The sequence below is a fragment of the Lonchura striata genome, chromosome 5, assembly GCF_050655825.1.
Source record: "Lonchura striata isolate lonStrDom1 chromosome 5, ASM5065582v1, whole genome shotgun sequence".
Classification (NCBI taxonomy): Eukaryota; Metazoa; Chordata; class Aves; order Passeriformes; family Estrildidae; genus Lonchura; species Lonchura striata.
Window position 1 is genome coordinate 17,097,769 of NC_140707.1, and position 24,248 is coordinate 17,122,016.

The following is a 24,248-nucleotide window of genomic DNA, read 5'->3' on the forward strand; positions in this document are numbered from 1 at the left end:
AAAGGATTGTAGTTATTTTGACCAAAATGTATTGAAATACAGTAATAAAACTCTTCAATATGCTTTCTTTTCCAGATTTAAAAAAAAAAAAAATACAACAACAAAAAAAAACCCCAAAAAAACAGCAAAATGTTGATGTGTTTAAAAAGCAAAAGTAATGGGTAAGTACAGGAGTGTGGCTTTGTTTAATGACTGCAGAGCAAGTTGTTAGCACACATATTTTTCATAGGCAAACAATGAATTATTACTGAACGGATTTCCCCAAGCTTTCTTTATAGTAAACGTTGCACGGACAATGACTGTGTGCACTGAGTTCATTCATAATGTCTCCAACACCTGTTTCCTCCTGTTTTGCCAGCAGTTTTATTTGGAAAGCATTGGGAACTGGAATGATGTCTCATTAGAGCACGAGGTTTGCTGGGGACGCATATTTCTGTGTCATTGAAGGCTTGCTGGTGAATAACAAGTGTATTGTTCAGCACTTTAATAGGGAAGTTTAGATGCCCATTAGGGCTGTAAATTATGTCCTTTCCTAAAGGTTCAACTTAATATTGACCCCATGTCATCATGTGTGTGTTGCTGAAGATCATAACAAAGGCTTAGAGAGCTTGGATGCTTTATGTTTTTAAAGGATTCAAATACAAGCAAATATCTGGTCCTTGTTCTCTTTTGAAATTGGGCATTGTATGGGAAAGGCATCTCCTGGATCCGTCAGCAAAGCTGGGGCGCTGCAAGTGGGGAGGAGCTCCTGCTGTGATTCTGCCAGAGGCCAAGAGGTCAGGCATGGATTTTACCAGCTTCAGTTCTAACCTTATCTCTTTCACTGTGTTGTGGGAGCCTAGAAGAGAGATAGGAGGATGAAAGGCAGCTGCAAAGTCTTACTTTTAAATGGAAGAAATAAATTTCGGTTACACGTAGCAATGCTATCAGTGAGGGATCTTCACCCTAAATCAAGGTGGGCTTGGGAAAATCCATTAAATAAAAGTATCTAAAAACAACACAGATTTTAGTTAAGGATATTAATTAACTTAAAAAGTGATTGGGAGGCACAGAGCTTATGCTTTAACCTCAGGAGCTTTGATTTATTAGTATTTCTGGCTGATTACATGTGGGTGTCTCTGTCCACATTCAGTGTGCTCAGCTAGCTTAAACAGGGATAAAATGAGAAAATACTCAAGCATGAGCCACACTTCAGTTAATGTAAAATCAGACAGCAAACTGTATTCAAAGAAACAAGACTGGCTGGTTGGAGAGTCCTTCCATCCATATCTGGTCTTTTAATCTGCTTTTTATAGCTGGGGCAGTTTGGCTCTACTCTGTTCCCTGGGTCCCAGAAATGGAGTTTTTCCCAGTGATGGTAGACAAAAATCTGCCATTTTCTGAGGCCTCTCAGAAAACTTTTTCTTACAGTTCCTGATTTTGGCACCAGGTTGAGTGCTGGATGAAAGTATTTGGCCGTTCAAACTGGCAGAGCAGATCATCAACAACCTTTTAAGAGGCTTAGGAAGTGTCTGAGGCAACGCTGACTTGTGCTGTGGGTTGTCTTGGCCCTTTGTACAGGCTGTAATCCTACAAGTGTAAAGCTCCACTTGTCTCCTTGTCTCAGTTCCCTTGGTTTTTTGCCTGAAGCTGGCGTGTTTTTTGGAAGCAGAACACCATGATGTCGTGATAGTGAGGCAGATGGCAGCAGGTTGATGGGAAGCCCTGGCCATGCTCCCCCTGGGCCAGCAGCAGGGAGGGCACGCCGCAGGCACTGGCAGCTCCTCCAAGGTGCTGTGAGATGCTCTTAGAAAATCCTTCTGGCATCACACCCAGGCTTCTCCCTCCCAGTGCATGCATTCATTCCCTCATTCATGAGTCTGTCAGCAGGTTTTTGTCTCAGCCTGTGACCCTCCTGAAAACCATGCATCTTATGTTCAAGCCCTGGAATGGGCTGTGACCTTCCCCTCTTCTGAGTGTTGTAGGAATGACCTTTCAGCAGGGTACTTGCTTATGTAGAGGGCTGGCTGGGAAGATTTGGCTGTGCAAGGGCTTTGGTCCACGTTGGCCTGAAGGGAAAGAACAAGAGTTCTTTATTCTCAGAAGAGGATTCAGATTTTACTTCTATGGTTCAAAGGTAACCTGTATGCATAAAGTGCTTTGAGTGCTTTCAACATGCAGCTCTTTCTCTGTACATGGCTATTCAAGCTACCAGACTTGGTAGGGCAATTATTTTTACAGCTCAGGAATATATGATTGTTTGTTTGAATAAGTATTCCTTCTTCATTATCACTTAAAATAATAAACTAGAACAAGAGAACACTTACAGGCTGAAAAAAATTAAATCTTTAAGTGTGGAAGCATAACTGTTAAGGAAAATACTTCACTAAGAAGGCATGTGTGCTTTTTCTTATGGAAAAGGATATTTACAGAATTTCAAATGCCAATTTACTGACTTACTGTATTTCTTCAGCAACATGCTGACTGGATACATGAAGCAGCCTTGCCAGTAAAATCATACAAAAGGGGAATTTTCAGATAAGAAAGTGATCGCTTTGAGTACAATTCAGTCCCTTTATTTTTTTTTTTAAGTTTTAATATCTTTTTACTGGCTTATTAAATGATTTAACAATTCGAAAATTACATTGAAATGCTCATGGGCTCTGAATCCATTAGCTATGTGTTATACCTGTGGTCTTTTTTGCCTCCCATCCTGCAGCCAGCAAAGTTCTCCTTATGTGAATCAAAACTTGTATTTGGAGAGAGGGTGCAAAAAGGGTGTCCTGGGGAATTCCTTCAGAGGTGTTTTAATTCCCCATATTTCCCTGGCCTTTATCAGGTGTAGCACCTTCTGAGGAGTGTGGTTCCCAGTGATTTAATGGTGATTTCACAGGAGCTTGGGCAAGAGCAGGCATGAATCCTCCCACAGCTGAGTATCTTGTCTGGGCTGCTGGCTGGGCAAGGTGCTCCAGGGGAGCAGAGGAGCACCTGTGGAGTAGACTGGCATTTACAAAGATCATTAACAGCTGTATCTCAAGTACGGTGTTGTGAAAAATGCCAGTCACTTGGTTTTTAAAATTTTAAAAGTTTAATAATAATAAAATGGTTATAAAAATAGCAATACAATTAGAGTAATAAAGTTTAGAGTTAGGACAATTACAAGACAATAAAAAGCAAAGAATTACGGAGGACACTAAGTCAGGAAAATCATCCCTTGTGAACAAAGGAATCACCATTAAAATAATACACTTGTTGCATATTCATATATCCTTTATGGTTATGCATACATTCTATTTAAAACAGTGTGGCAAACGCTGATATACTAATATTCGCTTCTCTATGTTCCTGAAGGCGATCTGCGATGCTCCACTTGTTGAATCGTTTTTAAGGCAGAATAGTCTTCCCTTTCACTCAGGGCAAGCTTGGTCCTTTACCACCCTAGCAGAATTAAGTATAAACCCAGTTTTGAGTGGAAGCAAATGCGGATACAACACGACAGCTTCACAACCTGTCCTTTTAACAGAGCCAAATGGGGAGAAATCGGTATAGTTCGCGGTTTTGCTTTAAAATACGCCCGGTACCCTTAAGCATCTGGCTGAAACGCGGCTGGGTTAATCTCCGTTTTCCGCTGTTTCTGGGCTCCGCGTTCCCCGCCTCTGTGCCAAACCCCTCCCCGGGCCGGGCCGGCGGCCCGAGGGATGCGGGATCCTCCCCCGGCGCGGAGGGCCCGCCCGGCCCCGCTGGCCCGGCATGGCCCGGCCCGGCCCCGGCCCCGCCGGCCGCGGAGCCGCGCGGGCAGCCCCGGGGCGCGGCAGGTGCCGGCCGGACCATGAGCGTGATGCTGTGGCGCTGCGAGCACAACAACAGCGCCATGAAGCTGGTAAGGAGCTGGGAGCATCCCTCCGATCCAGGGAGGATTCGCCTTGCACGGTTCTTGTTAGCGGGAGCGTGGTGCTGGGCCGATGTCCTCTCCAAGCAGATGCTCTTGTGCTATGGAGTCGCAGCCTTATTTGTTACTTATTCATATTTTGGGCTTGTTTAGGTCTGCTTGCTAGTTCATCTCTGTAGTTAAGCTCGTTTAAAACTAAGCCCTCTCCCCTCATCTTCATTTATTTACTGTTTTTCTTACTGTTTCCGTCCCCTTGGAAGCAATTTTCTCTCTTTCGGTTTTGCTGGAATAGTTTTGTCGCCTGAGAGCATTTGGAGTTTGGTTTGCTCAATAGTTTTTGTTTTTAAATTCCCCCTCCCCTTTCCCCCCATCCCCTTTTCTTTCTTCTCCTTTCCTGAAAAGTAAAAATCCCCCACTGCACATTGTAAGTGTAAAGTGTGTGGCTGCTCCGTTGCTTCAGCATAAATCAGCTCAGAAAACCCACATATCTGCCTGTCTGCTTGAATTACTGTCCGTACCAAGATATAAACTCTGATCAAAACTTAGAGAGACTTCTCATCAGCTGCTTTTTTTTTTTAAAGCTATTTGATGTGGAGACTCTCAAGACAGTAGCTGTCTAAGATAGCTTTAAATGTGTCTTCTCTGTCTGGCTGGCAGATTATTTAAACAAAGAGAACTACATTTCTGTGCAGTTTTTAGAGGAAAGGCTTATTTTCCTGAGAAATTTATAATAAAGCCGCAGGATTTGCTACAGGTCTAATCCTTTAGCCTTTATGTGTAAAAACTCTGTTGAAGTCCACGTGGGAGTTAAAGGTTCCCAGCACCTCTTCCTATCAGGCTCTGCAGTCAAAGAAATTTATAGCGCGGTTGGTAATGTAGCAATCTCTGTTTTTACATACTTTCCTCGCCGGGAATGAGGTGATAAACACGTGTTAGTGAAGGAATATTCAGCTCTCGCTCCAGCAGCAGCCCTTCACGTGGGATCGGATCGTTTCGGATCTTTCACGCATGAGTAGCCCCCGCAATAATGAATTTGCGGGCTGGCGGTGGAAGTTGGCGGCTTTGTGTGGGGGTTGCCCGAGCCTGGTTGCGGCAGAAGCCAAGTGTTTCGGGAGGGAGGGGAAAGCGAGTCGTTTCTCTCGCTTTTCATATGCAAAGAGCCCTTTAGGAAGCAGAAAGAGCTTATGTACATAGGTGTATTGCCAAGGCTTTGCATATACATTGGCCTTTAAACCCGCCCCCGCTGGGCTGCGCAAGCAGCTCCAGCACCTGCGAGGACTGAGCCGCGAATTCAAGCGGAGAAAAGAAGGGAGAAATCAAATACTTGGTGGTGTCCAACAAAATCCGATGATGCTCAGACTGGAAGTATTGGATTTACCCATTCCTCGGGCAGGAGGAGAAAAGATAAAATCCTTTACCCCGTCCCCTGCTCGTGACCCACATTCCCTGTCAAGCAGCAGACATTTATTGCCCCTGTAATTCGGGAATTACGGAGGTTTGCTTTGTGGGACCGCCTCCTGCCTGGCTGGTGTGCTTTGCTGGGTGGTGGCTCAGCTTTGTGCAGAACTCCTTCAGAGGCCTTGGCTGGTCTTGATAAAGTAGATCAAGGAAAGACAGCTTTAATATATATAATATATAAAATATATTGTAATATATAATTGATTATATATATTATATATATAATTATATTATATAATTATATATATTATAATATATATTACATATTATATATATAATACATATAATATAGTATATTTATTCATTTTATATTTATAATTTATATATATAATTATATATATTATTATACTTTGACACTCTGCTGAGGATTATTTATATATATAAATTATAGACATACATTTATAAAATTATGTATAAAATAATAGATATTATTTAAGGATTCATTATATATTATTAAATTATATAAATATTTTTAATATATGATTTCTCTCTATATATATAAATAATCCCCAACTAAGTAAGTGTCAAAGTAAATACCTCAGACTTTGCTTTTCTACTTTCTCGCCTCCTTCTGCTTCCTTTGGTCTGTTGAGGTTTCTGTGGAAAATAGAGTGAGAAAATGCTTGCCAATCATTGCTTAGGATGGGCTGATTATAGCTACTCTGCTGACAAAAGTCAGATGCATTCTGCTGAGAGTTTTGGGTGGTGTTGACAGAAATCACTTGGTGGTTGAAATAGTAGGATTCAGAGTGTGGAAACTTAGGGGTTTTTTTCACATTTGTAATAAAGGGGTTTTCAGGCAGCCAGGGATAAATCTGTCTGCCTGCTGTTATCACAGGATCTCCAGATATCAGATCCTGCAAGACTTATTCAGATAAGCTCGTAAAAATTGTGATGTTGCCATAAGGATGCAATGTGGAATAAGTACTTAACTCTGCTGGAACTTCGTGTTGGTAATTCCTTTCTCTTAATACTGTCCTTGAATAATTCTGGGAGATGGTGGCCTAATTTTTGTCACACACTATACAATCCATTCAACTGCCATCTTGTCATCTTGAATTAGCTGCAAAATACAAGGTTGCTTTCATCGTTGGTATGTTTCCTGGTCAAGCATGTCAGCTTTCTTGCCAGTCTCTCTGGAGCATATTGATGTTATTACTGGACATTCAGAGGAGTGGCCAGACAGTAACCAAGATAATTTTCTTGCTGAATAGACTGTGCCCACTTGCCAAGGTATTGCCAGCTCATGGGAGAAAAAGAATGAATTGTGTAGCTCCTGTTTGTGCTGACTTGTGCACAGCTGATAAACAAAATTATTTTGACCTCAGAGTTCCTTGTTACTGGGTTTCTAAAAACAAATGTTTAATTCTGTTTTTATTTCCATTTTGCATTTGAGACTAACAATATTTCAGGGTAGACTGCAACACCTGCCTCACTCTTTCTTTTTGTTGAACTGTTCTGAGTCAGCTTCACACCTTAATGCAAGCACCTTTTTCTAATGTAATCAAAACAAGGATCATTCCCACTCACTGTTTTATGGCTTTGAGAATTCACAAGGGGTTGTAAAAAGCATGTGATATTGTTTCTTTCTGCCAAGTTCAAATTGTCCTGTACACATCCTACAAGCTCCCAGCCTTGTAGTGTGTGTATACAGCGTATACAAATATGAGAACGTTGCATTTTTTAACCTTTTATAAGGTTTTTCCTGTTATTGTATCAATAAAAACCAATAAAAACATGTTAGCCAACCTGGCAGTAAATAACCTTTCCAGGGTGGGTTTTCTTTTGTGGTTTGGTTGATTTGTGTTAGATTGGGGTTTTTTGGTGTTTGTTTGGGTTTGTTTTTTTTTTATGTTTGTTCATTTGGTTTTCTGAGTCCGTAATGAAAACCCTATGTATGTGTTCTCAAGATTAAACATTCTGTGTCTGACATGGTGCAATAAATGACCCCAGGATAAGCCTGTATTGAAAGATTTGTTTCTTTGAATGGAGTAAAAGGAACTTGATTGAAGAGCCACAGTGATGTAAGCAGAGGCTGGAGCATTTTATTGTGAGATTTACCATAATAGTGTTTCAAAAACAGGTTTTAGATGCACAAAAATGTGAGCTTTTTAGTTTTTTATTTAATGTAGTTTATTTGTAACTTTTGTAGCTTTTGCCTTTTCTCATTTGAGATCAGACTTATGGATTATACAGGGCTGGAGAAAACTGAAGGCTGCTCAGCTTTCACTGTCACCTTTATTCTTTCTGTTTTCAGTTTAAAAAATTTGAATGGTACTTATTATTAAGCAGATACAATTCTTTAATGACTTTCCTCTCCCCATAATTATTTTCTGCTTCGATTTTAAAACCCTGAATAACATGAGAGAAAAGAAAGGTGCATGTGTTTGCATGAGCACTTTGTATTTGTGTTGTAACCTTTGAGCTGGACTAAATTCTCATTTCTCCAGCAGCAGACAGGCTCTGGGTGTGGATGCCCCTTGGTGTTCCCATCCTTGCCCTTGCTCCATAGGAGACCCCGAGATGCAAGGAGCAGGAAAATCGCTCCTGCTGAAGGTCAGGAGGTGCAGGAGGAGATGGACCATGGCCACATGGGGAAGAGGGAATGACTCCTGCTCTGCACCACCCCAAGCACGTGCCAGCTGGATCAGCACCTGAGTTTGTACAAGTTAACAGGCCCTAAGCTGGGTAAACCACTGGATTTTTAAGACATGTTAGTGTAAAAAAAAAAGGGGAAAAAAGTTATTCTTTCAGAGAGCTAATTCAAAATTTTCTGTGAAGGGAGTGTTAAAAGGTTTATCTCTATGTGTAAAATTTCAGTCCTGGTTTACATATGACTTCTATTAAACATTTCCCTTTAATGCTCTTATCTCTGTGTGCCTTCTGGGCTGATGTGGAGCATACAGCAAAGGGGACATACTTATTTGGAAGAAACACTTCATTCTGCAAGAGATTTTCAAGTGCTTAACTTAAAAACTGAGAGAGAAGAATTGACTGGGCTGATAAGAGATTTGCAAAGTTATGATTTGATAGGCCTATTTCTGCTAGCTGACTTAGCAATACTTTTCATTAAGCAAGGGAAAGAATTCCTGCAGTTCTCTAAGCTTTTGCCATCTCTATTAGTGCTTATAAGCAGTTTATGGGAATGATCATAGCATTAGCTTGCAGCTGACTATTGACTTGGTGTTGGAATGGAATCACAGCCTGTTACCCACCTTCTCCAAGCCAAAAAGCATGGAACTTCAGCCAATTGTTGGATGTCTAGATCGAAGGCTTAGTTGCTGGCACCCTATGAGATTAAAATGAATAATTATGTGTATAATATATTATAAAGTATAATTCAGTGTTTCATAGGTTAGGCTATGTCTGAAAAATGCTGTTGCATGTAACCATACATTGCCCACGCTTCTGTTTAATCACACAGCTAAGGAAATGTTCTTTTGACACGGAAGCCTTGAGCAGACAGTGTGTGGTTGCACGAGCACACAGCTCTTTTTCCAAGCATCAGTCAGGAGAGGACAGCAGAGCTGTGACCTGCAGCATCACCAGGCTGTGCAAAAGGCAGAGCTGTTCCTGACTGGTGTCAGCAGACACGAGGAGGTGTGAAAGCAGTGAAACCTCACCCAGAATCTTATAGGCAGTTGTGGTATCGTTTATCAGTTAAAAAAGGGCTGTTGGGTTGACCATGACAGAGAAAAATATGAGTTTTTTTGGCACTCCTAACCAGGAAAAAAAAAAAAAAGGACAATGTGGGCATATGGGAATTCTCTGTAAAAACATCAAAATCCAGCAGGGTGCTTCTAATCAGCACAGCAGGGACTGAAACAGGCTCTCTTTGAAAGAGGGAAGCCTCCACACACCTTCTAGGAGTGACTTGGATCATTTATGACAGCACTTGTATCACACAACTAAATTCCCAGATACAAGTGCTGTGTGCGTGCATACATGTGCCGGGGACAATCCAGCACAGTGTGTATTTTTTCTGTACAATAATAGATATTTAAATATTGTAAAAATCTAAATATCTTATTAGTTATTTAAGCAGTTGATGTCATTACAGAAATCAAAGTAAGTAGAAAACAAGTACATGAAAATTACTTAATGTGTATATTCAGATGTTTATATCTCAAGATAAATAAACACTGTATTATAACTGCTTTGTTACAAACTATGTATGTCACATTTCACTGCAAATCTCATTTAAAAATCCTTATAAGGAGTTTCACAAATGCAAATCTAAAAATATACATAGATGCTGTATTGCTTGGTTTAGGCTTTCTGAAATATTCCAGATTAATGTGTTTGTCTGTCTTAATTTAGAATTCAGATGTAGAGGTTTGAGCTTCATTTAATTCTGTTCTGAGATTATGGCAGTAAATAGAGGAAAGGGATTTGAGGTAGGTGATCCTTCAAAAAGCATTCCTTTTCTGGTACAGAATTTGGGATTGCAGCTTGATTTTGGTTTATTCTTTTCCTCATAGGACACTGAGGAATGATTAAAAATTCCATACACTTGTCTAAAAACTTTACTATTTCTCTTACTCCCTGTTGTATGTGTTTTTTTTGCAAAGTCTTGCTCTGCAATCCCACATAGGGATAGCTGCAGATAATATTTAATAGCATGTGAGAATGAGGGTTTATTGTTTTCATCAGTGTCAGACTTTACTGTCACAGGATTCTTATGAATGTAACAATTTCACAGTTTCCATGGCTATAAAATCTGAAAATCCCATGGCTTGCAATGTCTCATTTTGGTAGAAAGATGCCCCTGGTTCTCCTCCAGCTTCATCTGCCCTGACTCTCACAGCCTGTCTGTGTGCTTTTGGGGGGATGTTGCCAGCATGGTGCTGGCTGCTATGCTCCTCCTCCTCCCAGCTCTGGGCAAAGAACCTCTTACTGTGAAGTTCAGATAAACATAATTCAAAGAGTTTTCTTTCACAAGACTTTCTCCTCATTTCCAAGGTCATTTTCTGGTCTGAATTCTTCCTTCTTGAACACAGGTGGCAAGAATGAGTTGAGATGTTTCAGGTGAAGCCTTCCCAGTGCACCACACATTGCACAAGGGTTTTAATATAGCTTTAATTTAAAAATTTTGCATGTGAGTAAGGATTAAGTCTCTCATGCCGTGTGACCAGTACTTGCCTTCTTTTATTAGCAGGTAGTTCATGATTTGGGGCAACATATTGAGGCTGTGACTGCACAGATGTTTTCTGTGTTACCTTTCTGTCTGAAAAGTCTTACTTCAAATACACTTGTTTATTGTCATAGTGGGTCTGCTTTTTTATTATGAAAGACAAACATTAATTCCTTATAGATTATCTGCACAGTTGCTGATTTTATTATAATGATCCTAATCTTGTTGTCTAAGAATCACGACCCTGCAGAACTTTAATCAGGGTGACTACTGTTAAAGTGAAGGAGAGAGGATGATTTTGGTGGGGAAGGGTTTACCGAGGCTTCTGAACTAAGCAATGATTGTATATATCTTGTTTTTTAATCAGTATCTTTTACAATGGAGCACTGGAGAGCTTCTAGAGCACTCCTGAGTATCCGGTTTCAAGTGGTGAAGTGGTGTCAGTGCTCTGGCATCTCACCCTTGTGCCCACACTGGAATGTGATAATGATCACCTGTGAAAGAGTTGGGCATTGTAAAGCAATGAGTTTTCTCCTCTCTGCTCTGCATTCAGAGATTTGCCATATGGGCTGTTTCCTTTTTGTAAGAAATCTTTGGAGGTATTGTTTTGTTTTGGTGGGTTTTTTTTGGTTTGGTTTGGATTTTGGTGGTTTTTTGTTTGGTTGGGTTTTTTTTTGTTTGTTTTGTTTTTGTTTTTTGTTTTTGTTTTTTTTTAATGACCAAAATGCAGGTAAATAATCTGGGATCAGAGTTCTACACCAGTGGATTCAGTACAGGGCATGTGAAAAGTCCAGCACTTCCAAAGGCATATCTGACTGTGGCTTGGTTTTGGCAGAGACTTCCAAAACCACGCAGGTGCTGCTTTGTTCTCCTGTGATACATGCCTTAGTATTCAGAAAGTAGAAATATTTGTTGTTTGATTTTAGTTTAAGGCATTGCAGTGGAACATTTACATTAGGAGAGGGTCCACAATACAGGTTACTGGGATAGATGAGGATGAGATATCTGTGGGGAACAAGTAGTCTGTTCTGGCATTCTGTAGAAACATTTTCATGGCTAAATACAGATTTAGGAGGCAAATTTGTGCCCTTTTGAAAAAAAATAAATTATTTAAATTTTGAGTAGGTTGCTTAGATTGATTTTCTGAGATCCCAACCAAGTTGTGTGAGGTGTTGGCTGAAACCTAAAGTGGCAGCTCTTGTTCTGGAGGTGTGTAGTATAAACATGTCTAAGAATTATTACCTAAATAAGACAAGGAGTGGGAGGTGTGACAGGCATAGAGAGATTTACTCAGTGCTGAAAAAGTCCTTTTCAAGGAATAAAAGGAAGCACACCTGCTACTCTGGGTACCTTAGTCTCCTGTAAATATGATTCTTTTCATGTGCCATTTCAACACCCAGTGTTTAAAATATTGCAAATATTGCCTGGTTGGCTTTTTCCTTTGTTGAGAGAGAATGGATATATTTAATTAGGTTCCTTGCTCTCACATCCACATCCAGTTCTATCTCTGGCCCCATATAACCTGTCCTTAACTGATTAACAACTCCAGCACAGAACAGCCCTTCCAGGGGATAAAGCCATCAGGTTTCTCACTTCCTTTAATGCATTTGTATTGTGTGGTATCTGATTTTTTCATTCTGGAGTTGGCAATTGCCATGCCAAATGCCATTTCTACTCAGCAAAGCTGAAGAAGATGTGTGTGCTCTTGGGGCAAGGCATATGGTATGTGCTGCTGGGAGAAGCTGAAATCATTGTTTTGGGAGAAGCTGAAATCATTGTTTTGGGAGAAACCAGCATAAAGGTCATGCTGATTGTTGGGTCATTTTGGGACCTGTTCTGCTAAGGCCAGGTGATGTCCCCATGAGCTCTGGGCCTTGGGACACTTTGCTGCCCTGCACTGGAGATCACATCCTCCCTTGGTGTACTGGGAATGTAAGGTGACTCCACCAAGCAGGCAAGAAATTTCAGAATACAATCTTGAGTGGGTGCTTGGGAAGCCTTCCTGTAAGATTATACAGTTTGTACACAAATAGAAGTACAGAGAAATATACGTCAGGTCTCTTTGAGCTAAAGAGAAAAAATAATGCTTAATAATTTATTTTGTACTCAGAGGTAAAACAGTACCTTTAATCCAAACTGCATGAAAGCAAAAGCTTACTTTTTATGATGTACTTAGTGTTAGGCTGACTGTTCACCCACAAGCAAATATTTTTGTTTGATAAAATAAAGATCCTTTAATGTCATTTTGAAGGCAGAGTGATTGGCTATGTGTGCTTAACAATAATGTGAATGGGGCCATGTGTTGGGTTCAATTTGGTGTCAGCTGTTCATTGCTGATCTTTGACTGGTTAATTTAATGTTCTCTGACATTTGCTCAACAAGCTATTTGTTGTTTTGCTTTTTTTCTTTTTTGCTGACAAGTGATGGCCAATGAATTGACTGATGAGAGAATAAGGGAGTCTCGAGGTGGTGTAAAGCAGCAAAAGATGCATTTGGGAGCCATGGATCATTTGCTGAACAGAGGAAAGGAGAGGAAAATTTTTAACCTTGTGTAAAAGTTATGGTTTATTACTTTGTTAGACATCTGCTTTCCTGATGCTAATTGTGTTTAATCCTTCTTGGGGGTAGAGGCTGGTCTCAGGGCTACTCAGTACTTTTATAGGTCTGCCAGTCCTCATGGAAATATCAGGCTTCTAATCTGATCTTTGGGTTATTTGCTTTTTGAGGCAAGCATCTGCAGAGAGTTGGAGAACAAAATGTGGTCAGTGCAAAGCAGGTGTCCATGAAGAATGTGCAAAGCCCTTCCCCAACCCTTATCTCTTACCCAAGCATTGTCACATCCTGATTTATATACAGAGTAAACAATAAGGGGTCACCCTAAGTAGACACAAGTGTTTAAAACACTACAAAACCTCATTTAAACCATCAGAATATTTTAATGTGCTATTTACTACTAGTTATACTAAAAAAAAAGAAAAAATGGATAGTGTAGAAATACAGGAACAGATCTGCTATATACAGTTATATTGTCTCTCAATGCTTAGTTCAGAATGTGTTGCTGAGAGATTACTTTCTGCATTATTGATTTGGGAAACACTGGACAAATATCAGCATACAAAACTGCACAGATTTTGTCCCTGAGTCCATGGAGAAGCCTGATTTAGTGTATCAAACAGCAGCAGTATTCCATGCTGTGTTTTACAGCACATGGACTCTTGGGGCCTTTTCCACTTGTTTTGATTTTGTGCAATCTCAATATCTCAGTATATAAGATTGCTCATTTTTTCAAGTAATCCTGATTTTTACCAGTTACTGCTTAAACTAGTTCACACTCAATAATTATTTCTTTGGCCAACTGTGTAGTAGTAGTAATAGTAGTAAATTTTTCCCTTATGCACTAATATAATGAAGTTTGAGAACCTCGTGCCAAAACATCCATCCTTCAAATCCTCTAGGAGCTTCTGAATCATAATAAAGAGATCTATATCTTTTGAAGGCACTAGTCTTCCAACTTACTAATATTCTTTACAGTGTGTACTGGGAAATGATAGTTCCTGGTGTTTCTGTATGCTCTTCAGAAATACCTCCTGTGAACTTCTCATATTTTAAAAACTAAATTGTGTGCTGATTTTCTTGGTTTCTTCTTTGGGATCTCTTGGACAGCATTGTGGTGAGAGGATGAGCTGACAGTAATTCCCCTAAGGATCCATTTTTTCCCAGTGCCTCCTGTAGATGCAAATTTGCCCTGTGGAGCAGAGCAGCTGCTGCCTTTGTCAGCTCCAGTAGAATTCAGGAAGATGTTTTCTCTTCATTGGCCTTTGTGTCAGAGCCACTCTGATGGGCACAAACCTGCACTCCCTTGATTTATGCCTGGAAGTGTCACTCACCTCCTTAAAATGATGTCCATGTTTGAGAGTGATGGAGCTGGCCCAGAACTGCTCGTTGTCATCTGCCTGGATCTGTCCTCCTCACGTTCCCAGGGTGTCACAGCCTGGATTCCACAGAAGGATTTGTCATTCTGCTGAGTGTTGTGCCTGTCCTAATCCTGGCAGTCTTGCTCCTCAATAGTCCAGCAGTGATGGCTCAGGAGAAAACCTGCAGGAGTATCTGGGGAGGTTATTTGTGGAGATAAAAATGAGTTTGTAACCTCAGAATCGTTGTGGGATTGCATAAACAAAATTTTCAATGCAAGCATTGCCAAAGGTATAAAACAAACACTGCAAAAATGACAGTTCTAGGAAATTCAGCAATAGAATTGTTTTGTTCAAAGGACATCAACAAAACCAGACAAAAATAACAACTCGCAAAACCAGAAGAGCCTCAAACAAACAACCAACCCCAAATCCAAGTGGTGAGAAAGGCTTTTTCTTTCAGGTTGTTTTAATAGTAGTTTTAATTTGCATTCACAACTCAACCATTTGCCCACAGGTTAATTAATTTGTTACAATTTAGCTTTTAGATGATGCTCTTAGCCTGCCTTTTGCAAAAAGTGGCCTGTAACCTAAAATCTCAATGTAGTGCTAGAACAGCTGCTGCAGCTTTCTTTTTCCCTTTAAAATTTTTTTTGGCCTATTTCTGAAGTTTGAAGATTACAGAGCTTGAACTGTAGTTAATAAAGAACAGGGTAAGTAACTGTATTACTATAAATAATAGTTGTTCAATCAGGATAACAGGCTGCCAGTCCTGACAGCTCTTTTTTCCTTTTTTCCCCCCTCCTAGTATTAGTATCACTGTGGTTAATTTCTGAATCGACATTTTATATGGGTGCATAATTATTTTTTTCTTCTACTTTTTCAAACTGGCAGCATGCTCTTTGTTCTTCATTTCTCCAGCCCTTGCTCCAGGCAGAAAGGAATAGCTGATGTGGCTGATGTCCCTAAGGCTTGTGTGTAGGATCTGTCTTCCCAATGATTGCCAGTAAATTGCTCTGATTTTATCTGCAGCTAAGCCACTGCTCTTATCTGATATTACTTTAAACCATGCTTACTTTCATACATAGGTGGGCTTTCATCTTCATCCCGTGGGAATATTTGATCTATAGCATGGATCAAAATGAATGTTCTCATCCAAAGGAAATTGAGCATTCACCAAATTGTTTGTTTTGTTGTTTTGTTTTTGTTTTTTTTTTAAAGGTCAAATGTTTGATTTCTATGTATCCCAGTAAAATGACGACAAGGGTTAGTTGGCAGGGGTTTATTACCTGTAATTTCCATATAATTTTTCTTCTCACTAAACCTTCTACTCAGCTAATTTTAGCATCAGAATTTTGCTGGAGTAACACTTTCCTAGGTGTAGGTGTTTAGGCAAAAGCAGGACTAAATGGGAAACTAAATGCAGGACATCAAACAGAAAGGGACTGTGTAGGTGTGTGTAAAATTACATTTGAATTTGAGTGATGGAGGCCCCAGTGAGGATAGGCTGCTGTCATTGCCATGTGCTTTCTAAATTTTCCAGAGCTTGCAGATCTTTTGATCAGCCTCCTTGCTGCCATATAATTCTTGAAGGACTATTAATAATAATAGAAGTATTTCAACCATCTGCATTTTAAAAAGGGATGTATGAAGAAAAATCATAAGGAACTGATAATAGTATTAGGCTGGTATAGGTCATGCTGTTTAATGGAAATTCCCATTAAATATCTTTATGTTAAAACTCCTGCTGGAAAAAGATGGAGCCTACAGTTGATCTGCCTTATGACAGTTCTATTAAAGGACTGTGCTATATATATATATTTTTTTTATTTTTTTTTCCATAGAAAGCTTCAGGAGCAGTGCAAGACTTATTCCTTTTGGTTGAATGGTTTTTTTCAGGAAGGTACACGAGGCCTTGAAGTGGCTGATGGCTGTGTGAGGAGGCTTCCAGACAGAGATGCCCAAACCTCCTGTGCCTGTGGGAATTGTGCCTCTACTGTCACTTCCTGAACAATCATAAAATATACTTTTAAATTATTCATTCTGGCCTGCTGTAAGTTTTACTTTACCGGATTTTTTTTTTTTTTTAAAACGTAAAAGGCGGTGTTAAAAGTTCAGTATCAGAATTTTTAACAAAACCCTACAGCACTGATTTTGATTGCCAGATCAATGAAAGCACAGGCTGGTGTCACTTTAGTGAACCTCTCTAATTAGGAGCATAGGATTTGCCATCACAGATCAGGCCAGTGGTTTCCTGAGCCTGTGAGCATCCTGCCTGCAGCAGTGCCCACGCCAGCTGGCTCTGATGGAAGCAGCATCCCCCTCCCTCCTTCCCCAACAAGGCATAAGGTCAGTGGGGAATGAAAAAGCAGAGTTTTGCTCTTGTATCATGCAGGGAATCATTCTTCACCCCAAAGACAGTGAATTGCTAACTGTAAGTGGCCTTTAGGGATAAAATTATTAATTGTTTATACAGTGCTAAGCTAAACTTAGGTACAGAGGTTTGCTCCTTCCTGTTAGGAGGGGTATTTCTTAATTATTTATAAATATACAAGTACATTTGATTGAAAAGGTTTTTGTGACACAAACTGTAGTAGAGAAGGGGGAAATAAATTTTTTTCTAGAACATCTGCACTCTAGAGCTTTTTTCCAATATTCCTTCAGTCTGCATCAGAGCTGGGGACATTGCCCTTCACTGCCCCTTTAAATCTGATCAAGTGCCAAATTTGTAGCTTTATCTATTGCCAATTTTCTTCTGTCTAATTGGTATATAGATCATGATACAGAAAGCACTCCCAGCCTCCTAAATGGAAGCAGGAGGAACTAAGCTGGAAGCAGGGTCAGCATTGACAATTTAATGTAATTTAGAAAGTTATCAGCCAGTGGGAGATTCAGTTAGATTTGTATCTGTGAAACAGATGGCCAACTTCAAGACCATTAGATTAGGTTTGTTATGTTTGTAGAAATTAATTTAGCACTTTATTATTTTTGTTTGTGGAAGGACAAAAGAAACAACTTGTAAGTGCTTAGTAGGAACAATTCATAAAGATGTCCTTGTTTCCTATAAAATATGGTGAACCCCTCATGTCCCAGATATATAGGAAGCTTTCCTCTGTAACCTGATTTTTGGTCTGTGTGGCAATATAGTGAATGACATAACAAAATCAAAAATGCTTCCACCTATGTTTAAGTGGCTGTTAGTATATTCAAATGCAAGAATTTTACCTCAAGGTCTCATTAACAAAACTTTTAGGGCCAGACACCTGTGTGGGCTGCATCCTCTCATCTGTGTGTTGATACAAGTATTTATAAATATTTCCTTTTTCTTTGCTGAAAAGTGAGGAGCAGATTTTAAAAATGCTGGTGATCTGGCACTTGTTTAGTGTTTTTTTAACTTATCTAAAGTTTTCTGAAAGATTGGTTGTTTATTTTGGTGGCTAGGAGGAAGATGAGCTCTTGGGATAATGTGGCTCTAATGGGAAATGCTGGGTCCTTCTGAGATTCTTGGTCTTTTTGTGTGTCTCTGGGATGGAGTCTTTGCCATGCAAATTAATGCTCAGCTGTCACAAAATATTTTTCACTATCTTAAAAATGCAGCTTAAAATAAAAACGGGCTTTTCAGAAGTAGGTCACACCTAGGATTTGTGTAGCCAACTGTCCCATTTCTGACAGTGCCCAGGAGCTGGAGGAGCGTTAAAAATATGGGCGGAATATTAAAAAAGTCTTTGGGAAAGTAATTGGCTCCTCCTTGTTCTTACTCTTACCATCAGTAAGCTTTAGAAATAATGGGATTAATATGTAATTCTTTAACTACGAGCTTCAGTACTGTTCAGCACTTCAGCATTCCTGTTTAGAAGAGTTAAATGTGCACTCAGAAACTGAGACCTGAGTCCATGCTTGAAGCAATCATGTGGTCAAGTCCTTGCTCAAGTTTGGGTCTTGTTTCCTCCTTTTTTTTGTTCCTTCCATCTCCAGATTTTGCATTGATCTTACTTGGCAGATAAAGTGATGAATAAGTTGTTGGCCTCCCTAGCTCAGCTGCAGTGATTTTTCATCCATGTGTTGGTTGCTTTATGTCGTTCCAGGTGTCAGAGCGCTGCCTCTCGCCAGCTCCTGGCAGCCCAGAGGCATTGCCTCTTGTGAAAAACACTGAGCTAAATTACATTTTCAGAGTGAGGACGGAAGTGCAGCTGATTTACTCTTTTTTGAGTGGCATTAGACGGTCTGTTTGTGGGAGAGGAGGATATTTGGCTGGTGACTGCAGTGTTGATATGGACTGAGCCTACCCAGGGCCTGGTTTTGAAGTCTCATTTTTGTCCATCAAGCACTAAGCAGACCCAAAAGGGAATGTTGGCTGGTCCCTCTTGGCTAAAAGAGGGCTAGGATTTGGTGTGAGACCAAGGCCAATTTCTGTAATTCCCTAATCCCCACAGCAAACTGATTTTTAAGAATTAAGAAAAGCTTTTGCAATGTTTCCTGGCCTCAGTGTTTGGATCAGATAACTTTCATCTTCATACACTGCTAGGAGTTGAAAGCGTTTAGTATCACATGCCTTAGAAATCAATTTTACTTTTAGTTGGAGTGGCTTCACATCTGTGAAAGTTGTTTTGACAAATTAATCCTCTAAGCAATCAAGAGAAAATGGAATAGAGGAGTGAGTTTGTTCTTAAAATGCTACATGGCAAATCAGGTTCCATTTCCAGCCCTCTTCAGATTACTATCTCCTGGAATCTTTTCCTTGCCCTTTGTTTCTCAGAGTCCAATCCAGCAGTGATGGTTCATCTGTTCTGATCCCTCCTGTGGCCATGGCTTTCTGCCCAGAGGAGATGATACTGCAAACACACAGATTTGTGACCCCAGGTGAAAAATACCAATGTAATTATAGCAGCTGTTTGGAACAGTCTCTCATAGGGAAAATGAATCTGTCTTTATTAGAAAAGTTTAGAAGACTTTAGCGTCACAAGCCAAGAACTGATCACATGGAGTGCTGGGTGCTTACAGAAGGAGCTCTAAGGCTGTAGCACCCTGGAGTTAGATGCTTCTCCCATCTTCAGTGGTCAGGATTTTGGGGGGAACACGTGCAAACTTCCCCCTTCTCACATTCAGCCAGTCTGATTAGCAGAGCTCAAGGCAAGACTACATGGAATTTTGGGAACTGATCACATAGAGTGTTGGATGCTTACAGCAGAAGCTTTAGGGCTGTAGCACCCTGGAGTTAGATGCTTCTCCCATCTTCAGTGGTCAGGATTTTGGGGGGAACACGTGCAAACCTCCCTCTTCTCGCACTCAGCCAGTCTGATTAGCAGAGCTCTTGCTCACAGCACAGTCCTGAGCACATCAGAGCCTCAGCCCTCGGAGCTGTTTGGGTAAAGCAGCTACTTCATGTCACAGCCCATCATGTTCTCCTCCAACTCCATCAAAGCCCCTCTGGTCCCCCAGCTCCCCAGAACAAACACCCACCTCTGGCATGGGGAGGGGGCTTTGCTGGGGGGAGAGCTGATGTGGAGACACTGTGGCTCCCAGGCTGTTTGCTTTTCACGGAGCAGTTAAAAGAGTCCCACGGATCTGACTCTGGCAGGAGTGTGCCTTCAGAAAAATCAACAGTGAAAATGTCAGACATCTATCCTTCAGCTTGGCAAGAGGGGAGGTGAAGAAGCCGTCGTTCTCACCTTGGCAACCTCGGCTGTGTTATTTTTTTTTAATCTAAAGAATTCCAGCCAAGCCTCTTACAAGTGCCAATTCTCTGTGTTTTTAAGGAGTGCCAGCAACAGTGGTCAGACCATGGAATTAGGGCTGACTTGCACAGGTCTTGCCAGAGGGCAGGCAGCCCTTGCTGCACCAGGTTGTGTGTGTCCATTCCAGGTCTCATTCAGCCTGATGCTTTTTAGCTTGCATTTGTAATGGATAAAACCTTCAAATCTGCTCTGAAGTTCTAAAAAGAGGTGTACCTGGTGTGCTTTTGGCATGCAGAATCTTGGGTTTCCTTTCAGAGCATAAATTTCCATAGATGTTAGGAGCATTTACAGGAAGGAGGTTGTCTCTATAATAGGTAGAAAGCCTCCTGATTATGTAAAAAACCCCAAACAACCCAAAACAACAACAACACAAAACAGTGAAACAAAACCGCACCAATTTCTTTAATCATTCCTTTAATGCCTGCAGTGTCCAACACAAAAGACCTGCCAAACTTTATTCTTGCTGTAAATAGCTTTGCTATGATAAAATATACTGTTCCTGTTTGCAATTGATGCCAAACATTGGAACTCTGTGTTAGACACGGAGAGAAGAGAGCAGTGGGGGCGTAAGGGAAAAGCTGCAGCAGGGGTGGGATTTGTACAGTTTGACTGTGTCAGAAATCTGAGCCCTGTGCATGTGTGTCTTCAGCTAAAATTAACCACCCAAGCTTCACATGCCAGCATATATATAATCATTTAACTGTGGACCCCTTGAGAAGGAAGAGCAAGCTGGACTCCAGCAGATATATTCACATTAAAAATGCCAATAAGTAGAATGACCTTCCAGGTCCCTGTTCGTGGGAGAAGTAAATTTTCCTGTGACCATTATAAAACAGTAAGCAGCTCTTGGCTCCTGGATCATGGCAGTGGTGCTGTTGGACCAGTAACTAACTTCAGCCTTAGAAGTGGTTTTTTTGTTTGTTTGTTTTGGGTTTTTTTTTTGTTTTTGTTTTTTTTTTTTTTCTCCCTTTCTTCTGCAGCTTCTTAAGATTTTCTGTGGTTTCTCTTTGGAGTAGATATGTATCACCATTCCAGATAAGCCCTCTTCTGTTGCTGTTTGTGTATGGTAGTAGATGTAAATGGATATATTTTGTGTATGAGAACTGTGATATTTGAAAATTACTTGCTGTGCACTTCAGGTGACTTTCAGAAAACACTGAAAAAAAAACAAACCCAGTGCATTTGCTGCTTTTGTTCTCTGAGGTAGATGATAATTTGTTGGCATGGGATCAGCTCAGTTGTTTCACTGCAGCCAAATGTGACTTAGAGTGGGCTTTGCTGATCAGCTCAGCAAACTTAAAACTCCATTTCATTTTGGGATCCGCAAAGGACTCGCTGCAGGTGTGAATGCAATCTCATTTTATGCAGTGTGGGAATCCAGAGCATCCCTCTGGCTGTCCTGGCAGGTCTGGGACCCTGGCAGGGGGTCAGGAACCCCCCTGGACAGAGCCCCCAAGAGACACTGTCTGTGATCTCTGTCCATGGAAAAGAGTTTTCAATCTTACAGGATGAATTACCAGCTCTGAGTGTTTGATATCAGTAATAATTAAGTGTGGCACAGGTGCAAAAGTAAAATTTTAGGATTCTGGATTAGGGGTCCAAAGGGCACAAGATGGAGGAAATTGGGCGTGCCTTGTCCTTTTCCTCCTTCTCCATGCCCTCCATGTTTCACTGTGGTGTTGGCATTTTTCTGTTGGTTCAGGCTGGGGACACACTTTCCAACGTAGGTGACAGATATTGGCACGTTATTGTAAATCCAGCCCAGGGAGTTTCTGGTATTTAATGTTTGTAACATCCCACTGAGGGCAGAGCCCCACACGCTGCCCTGCAGGACAGAGCTGGGCAGGGCAGCAGAACATGTTAGAGATAAACAGAATAAACAACCTTGGAACCAGCACAGACCAATTATGGCTTCTGCTTTGGCAGGGGGCTGAGAGACAGAGACTTTCTACAATCTCAGGGTCATCAATAGCACAGATTCTGACAATGCACAACTTCACAGAGTTTTTTGCAAGGGGGAATCAGTGGCCGCCTGCTTGGCACAGTGTGCGTGGCTCCAGCTGGGCAGGGATCCGTGTGTGGCAAACGTGGATGGAGAATGGGAGCATGGAGGATGCTGCGTGCTGGATGCAGGCACAGTCGCTGTCCTTGCTTCACCTTGGAGGCTGCTCCAGAGGAAAATGCTGCTCTGGTGAGAAATATCGAGCCCTCCGTGTAAGCAGCACCTGTCAGTGGCAGGGTTCAGAAACTTTACAACTGGGGTGAAAAAAAAAGGAATCGTCTCTTTGCTCCTCTTTTATGTTAAATATAGTAAAATGTTCAGTGGGGAAAGAGTAGGAAAGGTGCCAGCTGGGCATTGAAAGCACAGTGCTTGTTTAGTATCCACCAAAGATTTGCTCTAAACACACTCAGTGCCTGAAGTGTGGACAGTCCAAGGCTCTATTCTTGGAAAGGTTGCAAGCCTACTAAAATTGACACATATGCTTGGCTCTGTGTGCTGTGAGTCAGCCCATACTACTTTTGAATGGTAGTCATATGCATGAGAAAAGCCCGCCTCAGTTGGGAATAAGGCTTTAAAGAGAGAGAAATAAGTAGTCCCAGTGGTGTTTAAGCTACCCATTTATCTATTTTACATCCAAAGGCTAATTAATGTACACAAGTGTCCAGTAAAACGTAATATTCAGAAGAATATCCCCCACTAACTGGGTCATAATTCAAAGCAGTTGCAACAAACACTTGCACATCTGAGTAGAATGAATAATTTAGTTAAGTTGCCTTAAGAAATTAAGAAAGAAGAAGCAGAGTTACCTCTGTTTCCCCAGAAATTTGGGAACTGAGTGGGAATTGCAGATGGTTGTAGCTAAATGCTTGATAGTTGATGATAACTCCAAAGTTCCAGCACTTTAGGTAATTGAGAATACTGTCATCATGTTGGATACTAATTAGTAGGTGTATGTGCATATGTGTGTGACAGCTATGTTTAGGGGATTGCAAGTCACAGAATCAGAGAGTGATTTGGGTTGGAAAGGACCTTAAAGATTATCTCATTCCAGCCCCTGTCATGGGCAGGGACACCTTCCACTAGACCAGGTCACTCAGAGCCCCATCCAGCCTGGCCTGTTCTCCATAGGTGACATTCCAGGAAGGTAATTGTGTGTTGCTGTCGAGGCAGGATGGGAATGAAGAAGACTGTGATTAACTCTGATTTATTTAAAATACCCTGCTCTTTTATACAGAACTCTGCAAGGGCCAAATCCATTGGTTCTGAAGTGAAAACAACCCACAGCATTGGTGCAGAGTGCTTGACGCACAGTGATAGAACTTAACTGTAAACAATGTGAACAACAAGAGAGATAAAGGATTATTTACATTCTTTCCTAGCACTTTCCCAGGCTTTTTGCCTGGCTAGAAACTCAGTTTCTTCCTTTGACTGAATCTGAGTCCCACAGTTGTGCTGTCTCACCTGCCTGCTGGAAGGAATCCACCTGCAATTCAGCCCATCACCACCTCAGACTTGAAGTTTCTGGTGGTTTCCTCCCATTCTTAGCTGGCCTTGGTGCCAAGGTGCTGGGTGGGATTGAGTAAACAAAGCTCCAGCCCTCCATCCTGGCTTTCTGGATGTTTGCAGTATCTTGAGCAGGGAGGAGAAGTGATTCAGTGCCTCATGTGTCCTTTCCTTCTGGCTTGGGGGTCACCGAGGACTCCAGGGCACCCCTAAGGACAATGTGTGTTTGCCTTGAGTCCTGCTGTCTTTGTAGCCTCAGCTGTACCTAAGAGAAAAGGAATAGACAGAACTCTTGGCTCAAAACCCACTAAAACCTTAAAGTTATCACAGAGAAATGGGGTCATGCATTATCTAACTCGTGTCCTGCTTTTTAAGCATTTGTTTTGTTTTGTTTTGCAAGAACTTACATGGGGAAAAAAACCATGACAGTTTTTTTGGATGGCAGTGCAAAGTTTAATTCAATCTGGAGGAGTCAGCACTTTGTGTCTTGGTACAGATGTACAGATAGAGACGTCTACAGGGTTTAAGGAGCATTTAGGGGCAGCTAAGGCCACAGATTGTAAGAAAACTTTGAAAAAAGGTCTGTGACAAATGCTGTTAAACTAGATTTTTTTTTTTAACCATTTGCTTCCTTGTT

At 41.0% G+C, this 24,248-nt stretch overlaps 1 protein-coding gene across 13 annotated transcripts in view; it reads left to right on the plus strand.

Annotated features, from left to right (window-relative positions):
• Positions 1-24,248, plus strand: part of NAV2 (neuron navigator 2) — a 381,846-nt gene that overhangs the window by 200,137 nt on the left and 157,461 nt on the right. For 2 of the 13 annotated variants that reach the window (XM_085579852.1, XM_085579854.1), the window contains exon 1: positions 3,722-3,859. The exons of 10 other annotated variants lie outside the window; for them this stretch is intronic. In XM_085579852.1, coding sequence (XP_085435978.1) covers positions 3,809-3,859 — 51 coding nt within the window. In that variant the 5' untranslated portion in view covers positions 3,722-3,808. Of the gene's footprint in view, positions 1-3,721; positions 3,860-16,462; positions 20,942-24,248 lie in introns of those variants that run through there. One more of the 13 variants, XM_085579851.1, reaches the window with a different exon arrangement.